Source organism: Benincasa hispida, chromosome 7 (genome assembly GCF_009727055.1).
Source record: "Benincasa hispida cultivar B227 chromosome 7, ASM972705v1, whole genome shotgun sequence".
NCBI classification, from domain to species: Eukaryota; Viridiplantae; Streptophyta; class Magnoliopsida; order Cucurbitales; family Cucurbitaceae; genus Benincasa; species Benincasa hispida.
The window spans coordinates 14,882,434-14,902,240 of record NC_052355.1 but is presented as its reverse complement, the minus strand read 5'-3'; the positions used below and the strand labels follow the sequence as shown (position 1 = coordinate 14,902,240).

Here is a 19,807-nt window from a genome sequence, read left to right as displayed (position 1 = left end):
GGGAGAGTATTATAAATACCACAAATTATGTGTAAAATAGATATTCATTCTTAGTGTCAAAAGCCAAATGTCACTCCCTCTACACCGCATGTATGTTGTCTTGTGTTTTGTAAATACTCACACTTAGTGTCCAAATAAACTGCATTCTACTTGTCATTTTGCCTATAAATAGAGACATTTTGTGGAGTTTGAAAAACACACATACATTGGTGAAATCTCAAAGAAAGTTGGAGAAAGTAGAAATTTTGAAGAATTTTCTAATTTCATATGTTTTTGTATTTTATTTATTTATATATTATATTATATCTGTTGTAATATTATATTTTATTGGTATCTGTCTTTCCATTGAGCTTCTCAAGTTTACAACTATATATATATATATAACCAAATAAAAGTGCTAACAAAATTATAATTTAAAGTAGAACCAAATAAAAGCGCTAAAAATTTTATCATTTGGATATTATCTAGTTAGAAAAAAAATGAAAGAAACATAGAACTCCACCAAACCAAATCCCTTTGCTTGAATATAATTTTCTTATCATTTAACTTGGTATCTTTAGCTCTAAGAATTAGCCAACCCTTTTCTACATGTAAATAATTTTATCAATATATATATATACACACACAAAAATATAAAAATAAAGATCTTCAAATGGTATAGAAATTATACTTTACTTCAACTTGCAACTCTGCAAAAAAAAAAAAAAAAAAAAAAGTAAAAATCATATTTATTTATAGCTACAATAATTGACACAATAATATTATTTTCTTTAAAAAAAGGTAAGAGATAAAATTAATTAAGCAAAAAAGCTATAATTTGTTAAAATAATTGTTGCAATAATGAAGTTTCCAAGTTGCAACAATCAACTATTTTTCCTATGAATTGTAAATTTGTGAACTTACGAAAGTTGAATTCTTTGAAGAACTGATTTAGATATTTCATTATTAAAACATTAAATCACAAATCTATTAATTAATTAAAATACTTGCCTTCTTTTCTCTCTATTTTTTTTCTTTCAGAAAAGTCCCTCTAATAATTTTACTCCAATATATGCAACTATAAAATAGTCCTTACAAAATAAAAATTAAATCTCATAATTATTACATAATTAATTTTATTAAAGCAAAAGTATATATAATTGATGTAAATAACTATTTATGAACTTTTTGTTTTTAAATAGAAAACAAAAAAATTATCCAACATATAATTTTTTTAAAAAAAAAAAAAAAAAATAGTCTTTAAAACTTATTTGAAGAAAAAAAAAAACAAAAACTAACTATTGAGATCTAAAACTAAGAATTCGAATTCGTTTGTGATTATTGTAACTTTTATAATAATTATTGGTAATTTTGTATTTTATAAAAGTATTATCTTGTTTTAGATATAATAACTAAAATAATCTAATATTTTTTTATTATAATTTATAATTATTAAATAATTATTTAAAATATATGTATAAAATTAATATTAATTTTAAATGATAAATTAAATTTTTAATTTTAATTAAAAAATTGCATCCGCCTTTAAGAATAATCGAAAAGGTAATAAATAATCATTTTTGAAAAGGGAGTGAATGAACTTGTGATTTAGACGTGACTTTAGTGGATTTAAACATAATTTATTTTACGAACTTATATTTTCTTCCAAATAAACTTTTTGTGCGTAAACGAGTATTTAATTATCAATACTAATTGATAAACAAGGTTAAAAACAAAAAAAAAAAAAACATTCTATTAAAAACTAATATCATATATTCGTAATCCTATAATTTAATCTACAATCTCCCAAATTAACTTTTGTAATCTTTTTATAAACATGTTGGAAAGTTAATCTTTTTAAAACATGTTGGATGAGAGAAAAAACCTACCAACTTATGTCAATTGAATTATATTCATTTTGACAATTAATTTTTGTAATTTACTAAAAAAAACATTTTTATAATTAATTCATAAGAAACAATTTTGGAATTCTAAAATTGAAACCATTATTTCCATAAACACAAAAATTCAACTTTATAATTGAGCTCATAAGCCAATAAAAAATTGAATGAAACTTTTGTCTTTGCTTTCTTTTCAAGAAAGAAACCAACAAATCAAATACTCCCCAGAAAAAACAGGAAAAAAAAAAAAAAAAAAAAACCAACAAATCATCCCAAGATATTTATATTTGTTAAATAGGAAATATAATTAAGAAACAAGGCATGAAAACGACGTCGTATGAGGGAATTAAAAAGGCTAGGAAAATTTCATACCAAATCCAAGTAGTGCATTACCACATTTAATTCAAATCCATTTTCTCAAAATTAAACATCACATTTATTGGGCCCAAAAAGCAAAATAATTATAAACAAAACCCCCAAATTTAATTATATTATTAATTGTTGCTTCTTTGTTACAATTCATTCCATAAAAAAGAGAAATCTTTTGCTTCAATTTGACATTGGGATATTTTAGAATAGCTAAAAATAAAAAGTATACAACTTTTTAAATAAATAAAGAAAATATTTTAAGGTTTTAATGAGTTTGCTAAAAAATATTGACTTTTGGATAACTTGTAATAACAATATTAATTAATATATACCATTTTATCCTAAACAAATATTAATTAATATAGACTTTATTCAGTTTTATATTACTCTAACTCATTCCACTACAAAAAAAAAAAATGGTGACACAGAATCCATGTGGCAAATAGAGAAAGAATATTTTAATAATTATTATTTTCATCTGTGACAATAATATTATTTTTAAATAAATGGTATATATATAGGAAAAAATATATTGATTGAAAATGATTTTGATCATGATTTAATATAAGTGAACGAATAAAATATAATAAATTGCTCTATATACTTTTTTTTTACTTATGTATATCTTGATATCTATAGTTTATGATGTCGTAGAAATTAAAATATCTTATTAATTAAGTCGTTCATTATTATTTATTCAAATTTCAAATTTGAGATTGTTCTAAAATATTATTATTGTCTAAAGATATGGTTTGAAATATTTGTATGAATAGATTGGATAATTTTTTTGTTATGTTTTTTTTAAAAATAAATTATATAAAGTTCAAAGAATTAAAATGTATTGTTTGAAAAATTTAGGATCAAAATAGGATAATTATAATAGTCTTAGGACAAAAATAACATTTATTATTATTTTTTTTTAAGATAACATTTATTGTTTTTTTAAAATACCCATTTTAACTTATATTTTAAAAAATGTCTATTTTTTGTTTATAAACTTAAAAGAAAAAACATTATTTCTACTTTTTTTTTTAATTTTATTTTGTAATCCACTGTTCTATAAGTGTTTAAAGAAAAGCCCAATTTTGAACATTTTTTTTTTTACGTTTTTTAAAATTGACTAAGAATTTATTTATTTATTTAACATAAAAGGTGATAACTATAGTACAAAATTTGTGAACAAAATGATTATCAAGCATAGCTTGAATTTCAAAGTCGAAGATTAAAAATCTTGAAATATTGAATACCAAAATAAACTAAACTTAAAGGTTCATCATAAATTAGATAAATATTTTGTAAAGTCTATGAGTCAAAATCGTATAAAATCTAAAAGGCTCAGATATAAAAGTATTATTAAATTTCATGTTGTTTAACAAATTAAACTTACATTATTTCAAAAGTTGTTATATTACTCTTGATTTTTTATAAATATTTATAAGCAGAAATTTGTTAGAATTTTGGATAAAAGTTGAGACTTTAAATGGTCACAGTGATGATGTAGAGGAGTGTGATGATGTTTCAATAATAATTTACGTCGTAGATCACCAACACATTGTGTTTGGATCTCAATTTTTATTTGATGTTCTAAGACTTTCTATTCAAAGGATCATTTCGAAATATTTTGAGAAAGATCGGAGTATTATTGCAACTCTTATAAGAATAAATATATCTTTAAAATTAAAAAAATATTGAGGGTTGTCCAAGGCAAGATCCAAAATCTACGAGTAGGTCCAAGCCCAAAGAGAACCTGCATGAGACATAGAGGAATGCACTTCCCAAAAGAGAAAAGTCAAAGCCTCGAGGTTTGGGTTGACCAATCGAGCTAGTAACTATATACCAACTGAGAAATAATCGAGCAATGTTCAGTTTGGCATCTGCAACCTCAAGTGTTGAAAACAACCCTAACATCATCAAATCTATATGTAACCATAGATTATCAGAGGAATGACACTATAAATAACCGCATTTGGTGATGTGGAAGGGAAAAGTAAGTAATCTCCAAACGAATGCTCCAATCTTACTTATTTCATGACTAGTTAACCTATACATTTCTTGTACTGACTTAAACATCAAATTGTGGCAAGTTTGATATCATACTAACGTGAGAAACACTTATGTAGGTCAGCTCAAAAAGCAAGACTAGACTAAGAGAAGCGGACAAGCTCACAAAGGGCCTGTGATGACGATGAACGCATGCGAAATCTAAGTGCCAACGGAAAAGAAAAAATAAGTTTTTTTAATTGTAATTTATGGAATCTAAAAAGTTCAAAGATCAAGTTAAAAAAATTTAATGTAAAATATAGAAAGAAAGAAAGACACAAAAGTTGAAAGGAACAATGATAATTGTGGGTGTAAAATTTGACCCGTTAGCCCCCAATCCACTATAATACCATGTTCTAGATGTCGTCAAAGGCGCGTGTATCACACATGCACCCACCAAATGTGGGCCCCAAAAAGCCAAGAAAAGTAATTTTCTTTTAAAAGACCCCAAATGGTCCTTGCATTCTTTTTCCTTCCATTTTAATCATATATTATCTTAATTTGATTACTTTTCATAAATAGTCCATCAAAATTAATTTGTATTGGAATTGATTAAATGAGAATAATAAATTTCATTTAAAGAAATAAAAATATATAAGTATATTTTAAAAATTTTAGAGTAAAGATACTAATAAATAATCTTTTTTTTGAAAAATAAACGATAAAATAGTAGTATAGACTAAATTGAAGATTTATTGAAAATGCATAGATTAAAATTGAACATGTAAAAGTATAATAATTAAAATTGAATAAATTCTAAAGTATAGAGGTCAAATTGATTTATTTTTTTAAAAAACCATCCAAATTGATATTTTAATTAAAAAAATATAATCTAGTTTATATACTTTTTTAGAGTAATTAAACAAAATTGACGATGAATTAGAGCTGACTGTGCTTTCTCATCTTTTTGACGCTGAGTTGCTGACCAATCAACAGCATGGATTTGAACTCCAAAATCCTAAATTAAAATATTAACAAAAAAGGGCAATAATAATAATAATAATATAAAAACACACATCATAAACCCTTATATTTTATATTTCTTAATTAATCAGCTTGATAACACTCAAATAATTAAATCTCATTGTCGTGATGGAGTTTTCATATTTATTCCATTTTTATTTAAAATTTTAAATTATCCATTTAAATTTTTATTTAATAGGTTCTGACATATTCAAAACTTCTACTGTTTGGGGCGCTAAGATGATGTAAGATATGGAGAGTTCTGACGTCTGGGGAATTTTGATCGAGTACGAACGATTGAGTATATTCAAGCATTGAGATGATATACGATACACGGAAGGAAAATGACGGTGACATACAAAACACGTTCCAAAAATGGGCCTACAAGTAATTAAAATCGATGAGATATGATAATGAGTCCAAACACTGAGATGATATAAGATGTGAGGATATACCATCTCATGTTGGACCCTCAGATAGCCCCTAAATGACACAGTAGATATAAATCTGAATCTTATATCTAATAGGCCTTCAAACTTTCAATACAGAGGTTTTTCAGACCAACACAAAATTTTGGGATGGTCGTGTTGGCTACGCGAAAGATCCCATAGTCTCCAATCCAACATTCTATCACTTAAAATTTCGAGTTGGGTTGGATTGATGAATTATTGTATTATTTTTATTAACTTAAAAACACTTAAATTTATCTACAAGAATAATAACTAAATTTTCATAAAATTGAAATGTTAAATACAAATCTCAGTTATACTATCTTAAAAAAAATATCAATTATATTTATCACACACTTTAAATAAAGACAAACATCATTACGACTCTAAAAGAAAAAAACATTAAATTAATCAACTTAAAGCTAAATCCTAAAATTAAAAACTTATCATTCATATATATATATATATATATATATATATATATAATATATATTTGAGGTTGGATTGGTCAACCTAAAAAAATCGATTCAATTCGAGACCCGACCCAATCCAATAAAAATAGAAAAATTTTAGCCCAAATCTTACAATTTGAGTTAGGTAGTCTTATGTTCGAGTTGTAAATCATTTGATGAACACTCCTACAATATAGGATCAAATAGGTTAATAAATTTTGAAAACTATAAAAAGATCGACGACTTATTATATACACAATAAAAATTTTAGAGACCTACCAAACAAAAAATAAATTTTTTTTGAAACTTATTAAATATATTTTTTTTAAAATTTAGAAAGCAAAGAAATTCAAAGGTTACATTTATCCATTTAATAAAAGGTCAAAATATAAATAAACATTTTGGAACCATGAACTAAAATTGAAAAAGATATAAAAGTTTAGAGAAAAATTCCTTTCTTAAGGACCAAAAAAATAAATTTAAATTAGGAAAGAAATAAGATGAGAGAGAGAAAGATGAGTTAGAGAGAGAAAGAAAAGTATTGGGTTTGGTTTAATTTGGTTCAGTCCGGTTTGGTTTTATATCTTTTTATTATATGGGCATTAGCCGGATAGGCAGATTTCATGTTGAATAATATTTATGAAAAAAGAAAAAAAAAGAAAAAAAAGGCAGAGAGCAGCAAAGAGAGAGAGTACAGACAGAGAAGAATCAAAGAAACCAGCAAAGAAAGAACCGAAGAAGTGAAAATCAATCAGAAAGGAAATGAAAGAAGAAGAATGGGGGATTGAAGAAGAAAGTGGTTTCTTCAGATGGGAAAGACGAACTGTAGAATTTATGGTTGTTGGATTAACAAAGAAGAAATTTTGAGCTTCGAGATGCGAGCTACTGTTTCCGGTGGAAAAGGAACCTTCTCCGTACTCTTTCTATACCTCCTTTTGATTCTCATTTTACCAAGCATTTAAAATCAATCTTCTTCTTCTTCTTCAAAAGCTGCTGTTTCTTCTTCTAGTTCTGTTTCATCTTACTTCAATCTGGTCTTCGGTCTTCTTTTGGTGTTTTTTCTTCTGGGGTTGCTTAATTTTGACTTGGGTTTCTGTTCGTATATCAAATCAAGCTAACTTTCTTCATTGATCTCCGCCCTTTTCTTACTTATGATCGGGTTTTACTGGATTCTGTCCTTGGGATGCTTAAATCGGTTGCCGGATTCATTCTTGAGGATTCTGGCATCAGTTAGCTTTTAGGGTTTCCTTTTCTGTTCTCTTCTTGTTGGTGTTGTTGTAGGTGCTGATACTGGTCTTTATTGGGTTCTTTGGTCTTGGGGGTTATTGTTGTGATAGGATTTTGATGTATATACGGCTAGATTTTGGTGTATTTCAGGTTTTTTTATAGCTTTCTATATCCTTCTTTTGATATACTTCTTGGAGGATTTGTTTATTTTTTATTTTTCTTCTTCTTTGGCTTTTGGCCCCCATTTTGAAAGAAACAAAGAGAGGGGAAGAAATACATAGTATAAAGTCTTGAGACTCATACAAATACATCCCAAAGCACCCCATCATTTTTATTGTGGGTATTATTCCGTTTCTTCTTTTTTTAATTGGAACTTTTGTGGGTATTTTGTTTTCAAGGGGTAGATTTTCTTTTTCCATTTTATTTCTATATGTGAAAAAGGGAAAAAAAAAAAATCCATGTGTTGAACTTGAAAGAGGAGTGGTGTTATACTGTTTCAATTTTGAAGAGTCATCGAGGTTTTAGTTCTTCTTGGATGATTGACTGTTTATGGGAATACCTGATAGTTCATTATCAAATCTGATTGAGAAGTTTAGGTCTTGGATTTCCTGGAGACCTGACTCACCAGTGTGTTTATCTGAGGATTTTGTGCTGCCTAATAATAGTTGCAAAATGTGTTGTGAGTGTGATACAAGCTTTTCCAAGATGTCTCTGAGATACCTGTGCCAGAGTTGTAATCAATCATCTTGTGGAAAATGTATTCGGGGTTATGAATCTTATGTTGTTCAATCAGATGGTATGAAGGTGGGTAATGAGGTTGTGAAGATAATCAAATTGTGCAAGTTTTGTTCTGATGCTAATCTACGGCGTGAAGTTGGGAGGAGACATATTGAGAAAGTATATCCTTCCGTCTCTCCCAGATATAGCCCAGAACCTCCTTCTCCTAGTTATGATGGTGCAGACAAGTCTCCTATGAAGACTGAATCACTTCCCGATGATCGCCTGAGTCGTTATCTTGAGTCACAAGATTGTGGTTATTCTCCCTATGCAGCATCACATAGGATTTCGAGCTCGTTTAATGCTCATCCATTTCCTATTACTGTTCGCCACTCGCCTAACTGGTAAACATTTGATTTGAATGCAATTGCCTGTTTGTCTCAATAATTTTTGATATTCTAGTACCTGCTGTAACTTTTATTAATCTTGTAGTTTTTGTTTAAAATTAAGTACAAAAAGTGCTTGTATGTGAATTATTTCTTATTATGTTCAATCGTCACGGTGCATAAGTTTGGTTTATAGTTTTGTTGGTAGTTTTTTTTTGACGGCCTCTGAAGTTGTATGTTAGAAATTATAAAATCTACTTTTAAATTGAAAACTCTTTCATTCGGTATATAGTTTCGTTGGTAGTATTCAACTTTCTGATGTTGGATGATGCTTGTGGGATCAAAATATAATACACTTCCACTTTAAATCAAGAAATCAAATTAGATGTGGAATGTAGCTGCCTCTCCCTTTGTTCCAATTCTTCAATGTCTAATACTAATGCAGGGGAGTGACGTGAAATGATTCAATACACTTATCTCATTTTTTTTTTTAACTAATGCAGGAGTGACGAAGATGATGCAGAAGATTCTGGGAGACATTTTTTTAGCCCATCAAGTGATTATTTTCGTGACAGTTCAGACATAGAGTCAAGTAGTATTAGTACTAGAAACGAGTTTTTTAGTTCTCATTTCGGGGAATCAAGTCCTTCTGACAGCCCCTCAAGGAATGATTATACTTTTAGTAAAGCTGATTATGTTGTACAGACTATAGATCCAGGTCAAAGGGTGAATCTGCTGCCTCAAGAGGTTGAGACCATTTTAAATAGGTCCGAGAGACTGACTGAAGGTCAAGATAACAAACATGCACTCTCCGGTGACCTGCCAACTATTCAGAACCAAGATGGAAAGGTAGAAAGGCCATTAGATTTTGAAAACAATGGTCTTATATGGTTCCCCCCACCTCCCGATGATGAAAGTGATGAGTTGGAGAATAATTTCTTTGCCTATGATGACGAAGATGACAATATTGGGGATTCCGGTGCTATGTTCTCTAGGAGCAGTAGCCTTTCTAGCATATTTCCAGCCAAGCAAAATTTGCATGAGGAGAATAAGGAACCTCTGAAAGCTATGGTTCAGGGTCACTTTAGGGCTCTTGTTGCGCAACTATTACAGGGGGAGGATATCAAATCTGGAGGAGATTTTGTTGAGGACTGGCTTGATGTTATTACCACAATAGCCTGGCAAGCTGCAAATTTTGTGAGACCGGATACTAGTAGAGGAGGCAGTATGGATCCTGGGGATTATGTGAAAGTAAAATGTGTAGCATCAGGACGCCCTCATGAAAGGTATAACGTATGGCTATCACTACAGCTTGGAATATCTCTTTGTGCATATCGCCTCAACGTCCTTCATGTATATATCATATATTTTAGTTTGACTAATGTCTTGAAGTTGTTTGTCTTCTGCAGCACACTCGTAAAGGGAGTTGTTTGTACAAAAAACATAAAGCACAAACGCATGACCTCACAATTCAAAAATCCAAGGTTACTTCTTTTAGGGGGATCCCTTGAATATCACCAAGTTGCTAACCAGTTAGCTTCTTTTAATACATTATTACATCAGGTACTTGTCTTTAGTTTTAAGAAAATCAGCATTTAATTTATCTTCTTTTTACACTTATTAAGTTTTCTATGCATACAAAATGCCGAGACTAGTTTAGTTTGTCTTATTATTTATTACAATTATAATTTTATTTTTTTGGGTTTTATTGTTCCTTGACTTTTAATATTCCTATCCTATTGGTGCAGGAAAATGATCATTTGAAGACGATTATTTCAAAAATAGAGTCTCTTCGCCCCAATGTTCTGCTGGTAGAAAAAAGTGTATCTTCGTGTGCACAGGATTATCTGCTGGCAAAGGAAATATCTCTGGTGCTGAATGTTAAAAGGCCTTTACTAGAGCGTATAGCCCGTTGTACGGGTGCTTCCCTTACTCCATCAATTGATCATATTTCCACGGCACGTCTGGGACATTGTGAACTTTTCCGGTTAGAGAGAGTGACTGAGGAGCACGTGGATGCAAATCAAAATAAAAAACTATCCAAGACCTTGATGTTCTTTGAAGGATGTCCAAAGCGCTTGGGTTGCACGGTAACTCTAGCTAGAAAATTAACTGTTTTTTTGTGGCTACTTTTTCAAAATTATTTTCCAGGTTACTTTTTCAGAATGCTTTCTAGGCTACTGTACAAAACCCGTTTTGGGTTTTAATTTAGTATGGCTTTGAAAGATCCATTCAACTTTTCTGTCTTCAATTAATATCTTTTTACTTATACTAACTGAATAATGTAATGCAATAAAATTAGTTTATACTTAAAAATGTTGTTGATGAATCTTTTTGGGTCTCTTATTGTAATATTTCTAAACTAAGTTTTTTTTACTATATTTTATCTTCTCAATTATCATTTAGAAGTTCTTGTTTTGTTAAAGAAATGTTGTTGATTAATTGTTAATTAGTAACATTTTAACATATGGAAACAATGTATTTGAATTTTGTTTGTTATGTAAACAGATCATTCTTGATCTTTTTTTCGAAATCATACTAATGTTTTTAGGGTTTTTCCAGTGCACAATAACTAGTTTTTGAGTGTAGCTTTCAAACAGCCTAAATTTCTTCTGAAAATAGATTGGAAGTCACAACTTGATCTCTGGAATCATGGTACAGATCCTGTGGGTCTAGAAAATGTGATTTTATAGAACTTCCGTACTGCTTCTAATCTTGTCATATTTCTTCTCATAGGTTTTGCTGAAAGGCATGTGTCGTGAAGAACTTAAAAAAGTTAAACATGTTGTTCAATATGCAGTATTTGCAGCATATCACTTATCTCTTGAGACTTCCTTTCTTGTGGACGAAGGTGCTTCTCTGCCTAAGATGCCAATGCGCTCTATTTCTGTTGACGATAATTCCTCATCAGAAAATCCCAATGCTTTTGAGGCATCAAATTGTCTGGTTGAATTTTCTGCTCTTAATTCTGACCTTGAAGAATCTAAAGTATACTCTACGGATTCTCACCTTGGTAACAATAGCTTTCCACTTTCTTCTGGATTTGAAGATTCTAGCATTGTCGATACACTTCCTGACATATTCAATGATGATATACCGTCGGATGTTGATCTAAAGCCTTCTCTCATTCCTTGTGAGGAATTAAAGGATGGAATAAAAGTTCCTTTTGCTGTCCGAAGTCTTTCGGAATCTGAATTGCCAGAAACCTTGAAATGGAGAAAGGGAAAGTCTGGTGGGCTTCCAGAGTTGCGGAAGTCTGAAAGTTTTGATGAAAATGATCTCTCTAGTGAATACTTTTCAGCAGCAGATACTCACCAGAGCATTTTGGTATCCTTTTCAAGCCATTGTGTACTTAAAGGAACTGTATGTGAGCGTTCTCGCCTTTTGCGCATAAAGTTTTATGGCCGTTTTGACAAGCCTTTAGGGAGATACCTACGTGATGATCTCTTTGACCAGGTTTATTTATTTCCTAATTCTATATATCTAATTGAAACATAAAAGTTCTTTTATATTATTTATCCCGTGGATAATTGTATAATTTTGAGGTTGCATTTTATTTACTTTGGGTTCTCATTGCAGACATCAAGTTGTCAATCCTGTAAGGAGTCCGCTGAGGCCCATGTTCGGTGTTACACCCATCAGCAGGGTAATCTTACAATTAATGTTAGACGCTTACCCTCTATAAAGCTTCCTGGGGAAGAAGATGGTAAGATATGGATGTGGCACCGTTGCCTCAAGTGTGCCCAAATAGATGGAGTCCCCCCAGCAACTCCTAGAGTTGTTATGTCTGATGCTGCCTGGGGGCTATCTTTTGGAAAATTTTTGGAGCTTAGTTTCTCAAACCATGCTACTGCAAATCGAGTTGCAACTTGCGGTCATTCATTACAGAGAGACTGCCTCCGTTTCTATGGGTGTGTTGGGGTTCTGAACTTAGCATTGGTTTTACAATTGTTATTGGCTGTTGCTTGTCACTGAATAAGAAGTTTCTGAACACAGGTATGGGAGCATGGTCGCATTCTTCCGATATTCGACCATTGATATTCTCTCTGTTTACTTGCCTCCCTCTGTACTTGAGTTCAACAGCCATGTTCAGCAGGAATGGATTTCAAAAGAAGCTTCAGAGGTGGTTTTGAGAATTGGAAATGTGATTTGCGTGATTTCAAAATTTTGCTTTTGTTTACTCAACTTTTGGCTTTGCATGCAGATCATTGGTAAAATGGAAAGCTTGTATGCCGAGATTTCTGATGTTGTTGATAGGATGGAACAGAGAAGCAAGTTGTCAACGCAAGAATCATTGGACTCAAGTGATGTGCAAAGCCACATCATGCAACTGAAAGAACTGCTTCAAAAGGAACGGAGTGATTACATCGTAAGTGCTGAGAGGAGAGAACAATTCAAATATGATAAACATTTTAATTGTCCTTGCACATTTGTATATGGTACCAGGTACTATGTTATTCATGAGAAGATGTAATTAATATGGCATTTGAATTATGTGCTAATTTAATAGGTTTTGCTGCAACCATTCATGATGAAACCTTCGCTAATGGGGATGATTTCTGTTGACATTCTGGAACTGAATCGTTTGAGGCGTTCCCTATTAATGCATACACACTATTGGGATCACCGGCTTTATTCATTAGATTCCCTCCTCAAAAAGATTTTAAATCCCAAAACTGATGTGTCCTCTCCTGTAATGAGAGATTTGAGAAGTGATTCTGCTCACAGTGATGGGAAACTTGAGTCTGGCCATAATGAATCTTCTTTGGTTCATGAGTTTGCTGGAAATGATGATATACATTCAGATCAGAAGGAAGACTGTACGGCATTTGAACGCTCTACATCAATCTCACATCAAGCCTGCAGAGAGGAAACACACACAGATGGGGAACTGACTATCTCCATGGCCTTTGAAAGCATTCCTTCTTATGAATCCACTCTTTCTGAGAGAATCGATTGTGCATGGTCTGGAACTGAGCAATCTGTGAAGAAACCATCGGCTGTTTCTGCATTGCAAGCAGAAGAACCTCTAGATGGGGCAGTGAAGCAGATGAGTCACAACGATAATCCCCAAATGAGAAGGGTATTGATGTCACCTGTGAGAGTTCATTCATTTGATTCTGCAATAAGAATGCAAGAAAGAATCAGGAAAGGATTGCATCCATCTACATTGTCAACAATTAGATCTTTTCATGCTTCTGCAGATTACAGTACTATGCTGAGGGATCCTGTTTCTAATTTAACTAGAGCTCACTCTCAAGTGTTGCCATTGGAAACACAGAAGTTAAATTTATTACTCAGTTCAACTCCATCTTTTATCTCGGCATCTCATGTCCCTGAAGGCGTTCGCCTGCTTCTTCCTCAGACTGGCAGTAATGATATAGTTATTGCTGTTTATGACAATGAACCTACTAGCATAATTGCATATGCCTTAAACTCTAGAGAATACGATGATTGGGTTGCTGATAAGTTTACCCTCAACGAGGGAGGCCGGAGTGTTCCTAGAATCAATATTGAAGATTCTCGTCCTTCAACTCTTTCAGCTTGGCAGTCTTTTGGTGCTCTGGACTTGGACTATATCCACTATGGAAACTATGGCTCTGAAGATTCTTCAACCATGAGGACCCTGTTTTCAGATCCCAAAAAATCTCCCCATCTGAGGCTTTCGTTTGTAGATGAATCTTCAATATCTGGGGGTAAAGTCAAGTTCTCTGTCACTTGCTACTTTGCAAAGCAGTTTGACTTGCTTAGAAAGAAGTGCTGCCCCAAGGGAGTGGATTTTGTGAGGTCTTTGAGTCGCTGTTGTCGATGGAGCGCACAGGGTGGAAAAAGTAATGTTTATTTTGCCAAGTCATTGGATGAAAGATTCATAATCAAACAAGTCACAAGGACCGAGCTTGATTCTTTTGAGGAGTTTGCTCCTGAATATTTCAAGTACTTGTCACATGCTCTAGCTTCTGGAAGTCCAACTTGCCTTGCAAAAATTCTTGGGATCTATCAGGTAAAGATATCTAGGTTTGAAGCCTATTTTGGTTTCTTTTTTAACTTTTGGGAGTATTAATTTCTTGGTGCCTATTTTAGTCCCTGTTCTTTAGAAAATAACGATTTTGGTCTTCAAACTCTTAAGAAATTTGTTTTCGTATATCAACTTCTAAAAATAACCATTTTGGTTTTTGTTATTGCTTTACCACCTAATAATGCACCTATTTAATACCCTTGGCCAACCTATGTGGCTTCAACATTCACCAAATCGCCTTTGTTGGTGCGGTGTCACATTTTTCTATGTTAAACAAAACAATGTTAAACAAACAACTAAGGGAAGAACCAAAATTATTATTATTTTTTTGAAAAAGTTCAAGGGACTAGAATTAGATGTTTTGGAAGCTTAGAGACCGAAGTTGACACATCTCGAGAGTACGATACGAAATATACGCATATATATATTTTGCTCTTGTGAATTTATGCACATACATTTATGATTTACCAATGACTATGGGACAAATATTTACATTTTGTTTTCTCACAACTATGTAATGGCAGGTCACTGTTAAACACCTGAAAGGTGGGAAAGAAATGAAAATGGATTTGATGGTGATGGAGAATCTTTTTTTCATGAGAAATATCTCAAAGGTGTACGACCTCAAGGGATCTTCACGATCTCGTTACAACCCGGACACGTCGGGGGCTAACAAGGTTCTACTCGATCTGAACCTTTTAGAAGCACTGCGGACGAAACCCATATTTCTTGGAAGCAAGGCCAAAAGAAACCTTGAACGAGCTATCTGGAATGATACTTCTTTTTTGGCGGTAAGCTTTTGCATGTTAAATTCTTATCCTTGTCTTTAATTGCATTACCTTAGGGCCTGGTGTATTTGATTAATTGGTTTGGATATACAACATGAAATTGGATGGATGTTTGATTTGTATTTACTACTTTATTCCAAATATGGGAGAAAATTTACTAATTCTTGACCTTCTTCAGTCGATAGACGTTATGGACTACTCGCTTTTGGTCGGTGTTGACGAGGAGCGTAAGGAGCTCGTTTTAGGCATCATCGATTTCATGAGGCAGTATACATGGGACAAGCAGTTGGAGACGTGGGTGAAAGCGTCAGGGATACTCGGAGGCCCAAAAAATGCTTCTCCGACTATCATTTCTCCGAAACAATACAAGAAACGGTTTCGCAAGGCAATGACTGCTTATTTTCTCACAGTTCCTGATCAATGGTCGTCTTGATTTTGTTAATGGATCATTGTATTCTTTTGTCCGTGAAAAAGCATTTGTTCATGAATAAAGGGATTGCAATTGCAGATAAATTTGAAGGAATCCCTCTCATTCTTTTCTTCTTTTTTACCCTTCATCTCTTAGATTGTGTACAAAGAACCAAGGAATTAGGTCCAAAAGAGAGAGGGCATCCACCCTTGAGAATGAAGAGTTGTACTTTCCTTTTTCTTTTTCCAATCTAATGAAAAAATTATTTGTAAAAGCCAAAGCATACTAATACATGAGTACACTCAATGGATTTGACAGGCTTTTTGTTGAAGTGATTTCAAACTCGATATTTTAGACTCCGTTTGATAGATGATCAATTTCAATCTTCTTTTTCTTCTCAAAACTAAATATTTACCAAACGGGGTCTTAATCTTCGAAATTTAGGATAATTTTTTTTAGAGTGCGTTTGGAATGCATTTTTAATTGTTTAATTTAAAAAATAAGTCATCTTGAAAGAAATTGAAGTAAAATAAGATTTCAAGTGTATTTTAATAAAAAACAGTTTTTTCTCAAATCAATCCAAACATGCCTTTAATCTCTACTACTAACATATTTGGCCACTCTGTTAACTTTATGTTAGGTAGGGTTCACTAAACCTTTTTTTTAATTCTTTATTTTTAATCTTTTATTTTTTTTTAAAAAATAATGAACATTATGTTCTTTTTGGCCACATAAGCAATTTAAAAAACCCTAAAAAATCATCTAGTCAACCCTACCCTAGATAACAGAAAGACCGAAAGCGTTAATAATAGAGACAAAAGATGAGATTATTGAAAATCGTATTGGCTAAAACGCCGATTTTAAAAGTTTAGAAGCCCAAATGCAATTTAAGTCAAACTTCATAGACCAAAAATATACTATTTTCTTCATTAACAAAGGATGAATTTTAATAAATATAATCCAAATGGTTGTTTTTGTAATTGAGTGATCAAGATCCTAATGACTAACAATTTCTCATAACCTAATATTTTATAAGAAAAGAAAACAAATTGACAAGAAGGAATAGTTTCATAAAAAGGCTCCCATTAGAAGGGATAGAAACGTAATTTGTGGTGTATTAAAGAAATTGGTACAAAAGAGAGACCACATCTCCTATTCACAGGCATGAGATGAGACTAAGTAAAAGATCTCTCTTGGTTCTTCTAGGATTCAATAAATATTCTAGATATTTCTTGGATTATCTTTATCTAAAAGAATTCTCTGGAATTCGTTGAGTCTAAAGAAGGCCTAAGACACTTCTAAATCCTATACTTTTGTGGTATTTATTTATAATTTACATATTTCAACATAATTCTGTCATTTTTTCATCTTTAAAGAAGGTTGTATTTTGGAAGTTGGCCTAGGTTCCACTCCATCTTATCTTCAAAGGAGCCTTTTAGGGAGAGATTTGCTCAAGCAAGGAATTTGATACATAGTTGGGAATGATACTTTTTCTTTCCCTTTCTTTTTAATGATCCTTGGCTTTTTGAGTTGTTCAGCATAGTTTTGTCTCAAGGTGATCTTGAGATTTAAAAAAATTCTTATGAACAAAAGGATTGGGGAAGAAACTCATTGTTAGACTAATCTATGAAAAAAAAGAGATTTATTCGACAAAAAATCTTGAGATCTAGTGTAAAAATGGTCCACGGTCAATCCATTACCAAGACATCGAGCCTTTAGGTATAAATGGTCAAAGATTAATGTACAATTCAAAGCTTTGGGCATAAATAGTTGAAGGTCAAATGTCAAGTTCTATAGAGAAGTTGAGGCATTGGGTATAAATATATATGGGTTGATGCATCTCAAAAGAGTAAAGATTGAGAATATGAAAATGTTTGATAATAGTTTGTTAGGAGCTTGAGGAGAGTTAAAAAGGATCATGAAGACTTGACTATATTTTTGAAACAACTTAATAGAGTTTGAGTTAAAGGATGGTTATGCACAACCTAAGCATTATGCATGATGTTATTGTTGGGTTTTATATCTTAAAAATTCGCAGTTTGTAAAATAATAAATATTTTCTATTATTAATATACTTGTTATTGATCTCATAAATTGTATGAAAGTCTAAATCCAATAAAATAAGACCCATGACTATTATATGAATACTTGAACTTTATGTGGAGACATAAGAGTAGATCGGGTTCGAGTAAATAGTCAAAATGATCTATGGTACATGAATGAGGTTGGGTACCTTATTCTAGTAACACCATATGATGCGACCTCTGTAGTTGTTACAAAGAGTTGTAAAGTGCTACATACGATGTGATCCTAATTTGTACATGTTATGACATGAGGAGTGGGGACGTCCTATGCAATGAGTTTTCATAAGATCAGGACCAAGAAATAAGTCACTCTTACTTTATAACGCTGTTTACTGTTTAAGATTGACTATTTCACCTAGATGACATAGGTAACTCGATCTTAATCCTGAGCTAACTATGAAATCCTGTTTATTCGGGATTGCCCTTAGATTTGTATAGTTGAGGGTTGGCTCAACAATGCCGGCTCAATAAGACTCCTATTTAAAGGGTAAGACCAGATAAATAGCTGGGGACATAGGGTGCAAGACGGAGTTCACGCCTATCCAATTTAGGTATAGAAGAAAGGTTGTTCTCTCAAGTACTGAATCTAGGTATTGAACAAGAGGCCCCACCCTCTCATTGGGTTGAGAGAGTTTGTTTTAGTGATTGGATCACAAACTAGTTGTTCATTAGAGGATCAGTGGGACTTTAGGAATAAGATGTAATCTCAGGGGTAAAATAGATATTTGATCCAGCCGTTATTACAAACAACCTGTGAAGGGTTGACTTGCTGATTATGGTTAAATTATGTGGACATAATATATCAAGGGAGTGCAACTATGGGCTTTAGTGGAGCGACCCATTATTTAACAAATGGGGATTAGTTTGGTCTAATGAGTTTAGCCAATTAATCTCAGATCGTTGGAGCCCATGATCTGTAGGTTCGCGAGATCCCCTACTAGCTCGTAACGGACTAGCTCTAGAATAGCGTGATAAATTAATTTGAAACGTTCAAATTAGAATTAAGGAAATTAGTAATTATATGAGATATAATTATATGTTTAATTTTAGAATTAAACGAAATAAGAGAATTTATATATTTAAATATGATTTAAATATATAAAGATGGATATGTATTAAAATTAATTTAATATTTGATATTAAATTAATTAAGTTTTATTTAATAATTAATTTATGAAATTAAATGAATTTTCATTTTTAAAATCAAAATAGATTTTATAAAATAAAATTTTGATTTTTAGATAAAATTGGAAAATTGGAAAACAAAACACTTAAATAGAAAAAAGGGTTTTTCCATTATCTATGACCTAAGTAGCTCACACATGAAACAATATCTTGGCCTTGTCTTTTCCAAGCATGAGCTGCAACTTATGCAGCTCTTTTCTTTGCATGTTGATTTGCAATATAATAAGAAGATTGAAGTGAAAATCGGGCATGCAATCTATAAAGATTTGGAGAGAAAAACTGGTTTGAAGAAAGGGTTCTTCAGCTGTTTTTCTGTAGTGAGCTTTTCTCCTTCTACCCTTGATTCAAACTTGTTTTGAGTCCCACAACTCAATCTAGAGCACCAAGAGAATAGTGGAGAAGATCTTGAGATGGTCTACAACAAGATTTGGAGAAGATAGCAGTTGGTGAAGGAGCTTTGAAGAAGTTCTACAAGAGGTATGTCTTAAAATCCATTTTTTTCTGCAAAAGCATGCTTTATATTTTGCCAAAATTAGTAAATTTGAGTGCTTAAATGATCCTTGAGCTTCCGCAGCGGTTGATACAATTCTACAATGGTTAGGATACTTAAATTATGTATGACATATATGATACTTTTTTAAATCTTAGATAGTCTTTTTTTTTTTTTTTTTTTTTGAGGATTTGTGATTAGCATGATGTTTGTCTTGTATGCTATTTCATGACTCTTAAAGGCGTGAGCTACTTACCAGTATGTGTTATGTGTTGTCCATTGACAAATTTTGCAGGTGATTAAAGTCTGCAGTGAGCTTGATGCTACAAAGTAGGAGAAATGATGAGAGACA

The 19,807-nt window shown here is 31.8% G+C and overlaps 1 protein-coding gene across 1 annotated transcript; it reads left to right on the top strand.

Moving 5' to 3' along the window:
• Positions 1 to 6,798: 6,798 nt before the first annotated feature.
• On the top strand, positions 6,799 to 16,006 carry LOC120081583 (putative 1-phosphatidylinositol-3-phosphate 5-kinase FAB1C). Its single transcript, XM_039036603.1, has 11 exons — positions 6,799 to 8,501; positions 8,987 to 9,769; positions 9,893 to 10,046; positions 10,232 to 10,573; positions 11,220 to 11,939; positions 12,063 to 12,394; positions 12,480 to 12,606; positions 12,688 to 12,852; positions 12,994 to 14,484; positions 15,024 to 15,290; positions 15,466 to 16,006. Exons 1-11 carry the CDS (start codon positions 7,930 to 7,932, stop codon positions 15,718 to 15,720), a joined length of 5,208 nt encoding a protein of 1,735 aa, XP_038892531.1. The 5' UTR covers positions 6,799 to 7,929; the 3' UTR covers positions 15,721 to 16,006.
• Positions 16,007 to 19,807: the final 3,801 nt, after the last annotated feature.

Coding starts and splice junctions, on each gene's coding strand:
- LOC120081583 (XM_039036603.1), top strand. CDS start 7,930: ATGGGAATACCTGATAGTTCATTATCAAATCTGATTGAGAAGTTTAGG. Junction 8,502..8,986: donor GTTCGCCACTCGCCTAACTG/GTAAACATTTGA, acceptor TAACTAATGCAG/GAGTGACGAAGATGATGCAG. Junction 12,607..12,687: donor TTTCAAAAGAAGCTTCAGAG/GTGGTTTTGAGA, acceptor CTTTGCATGCAG/ATCATTGGTAAAATGGAAAG.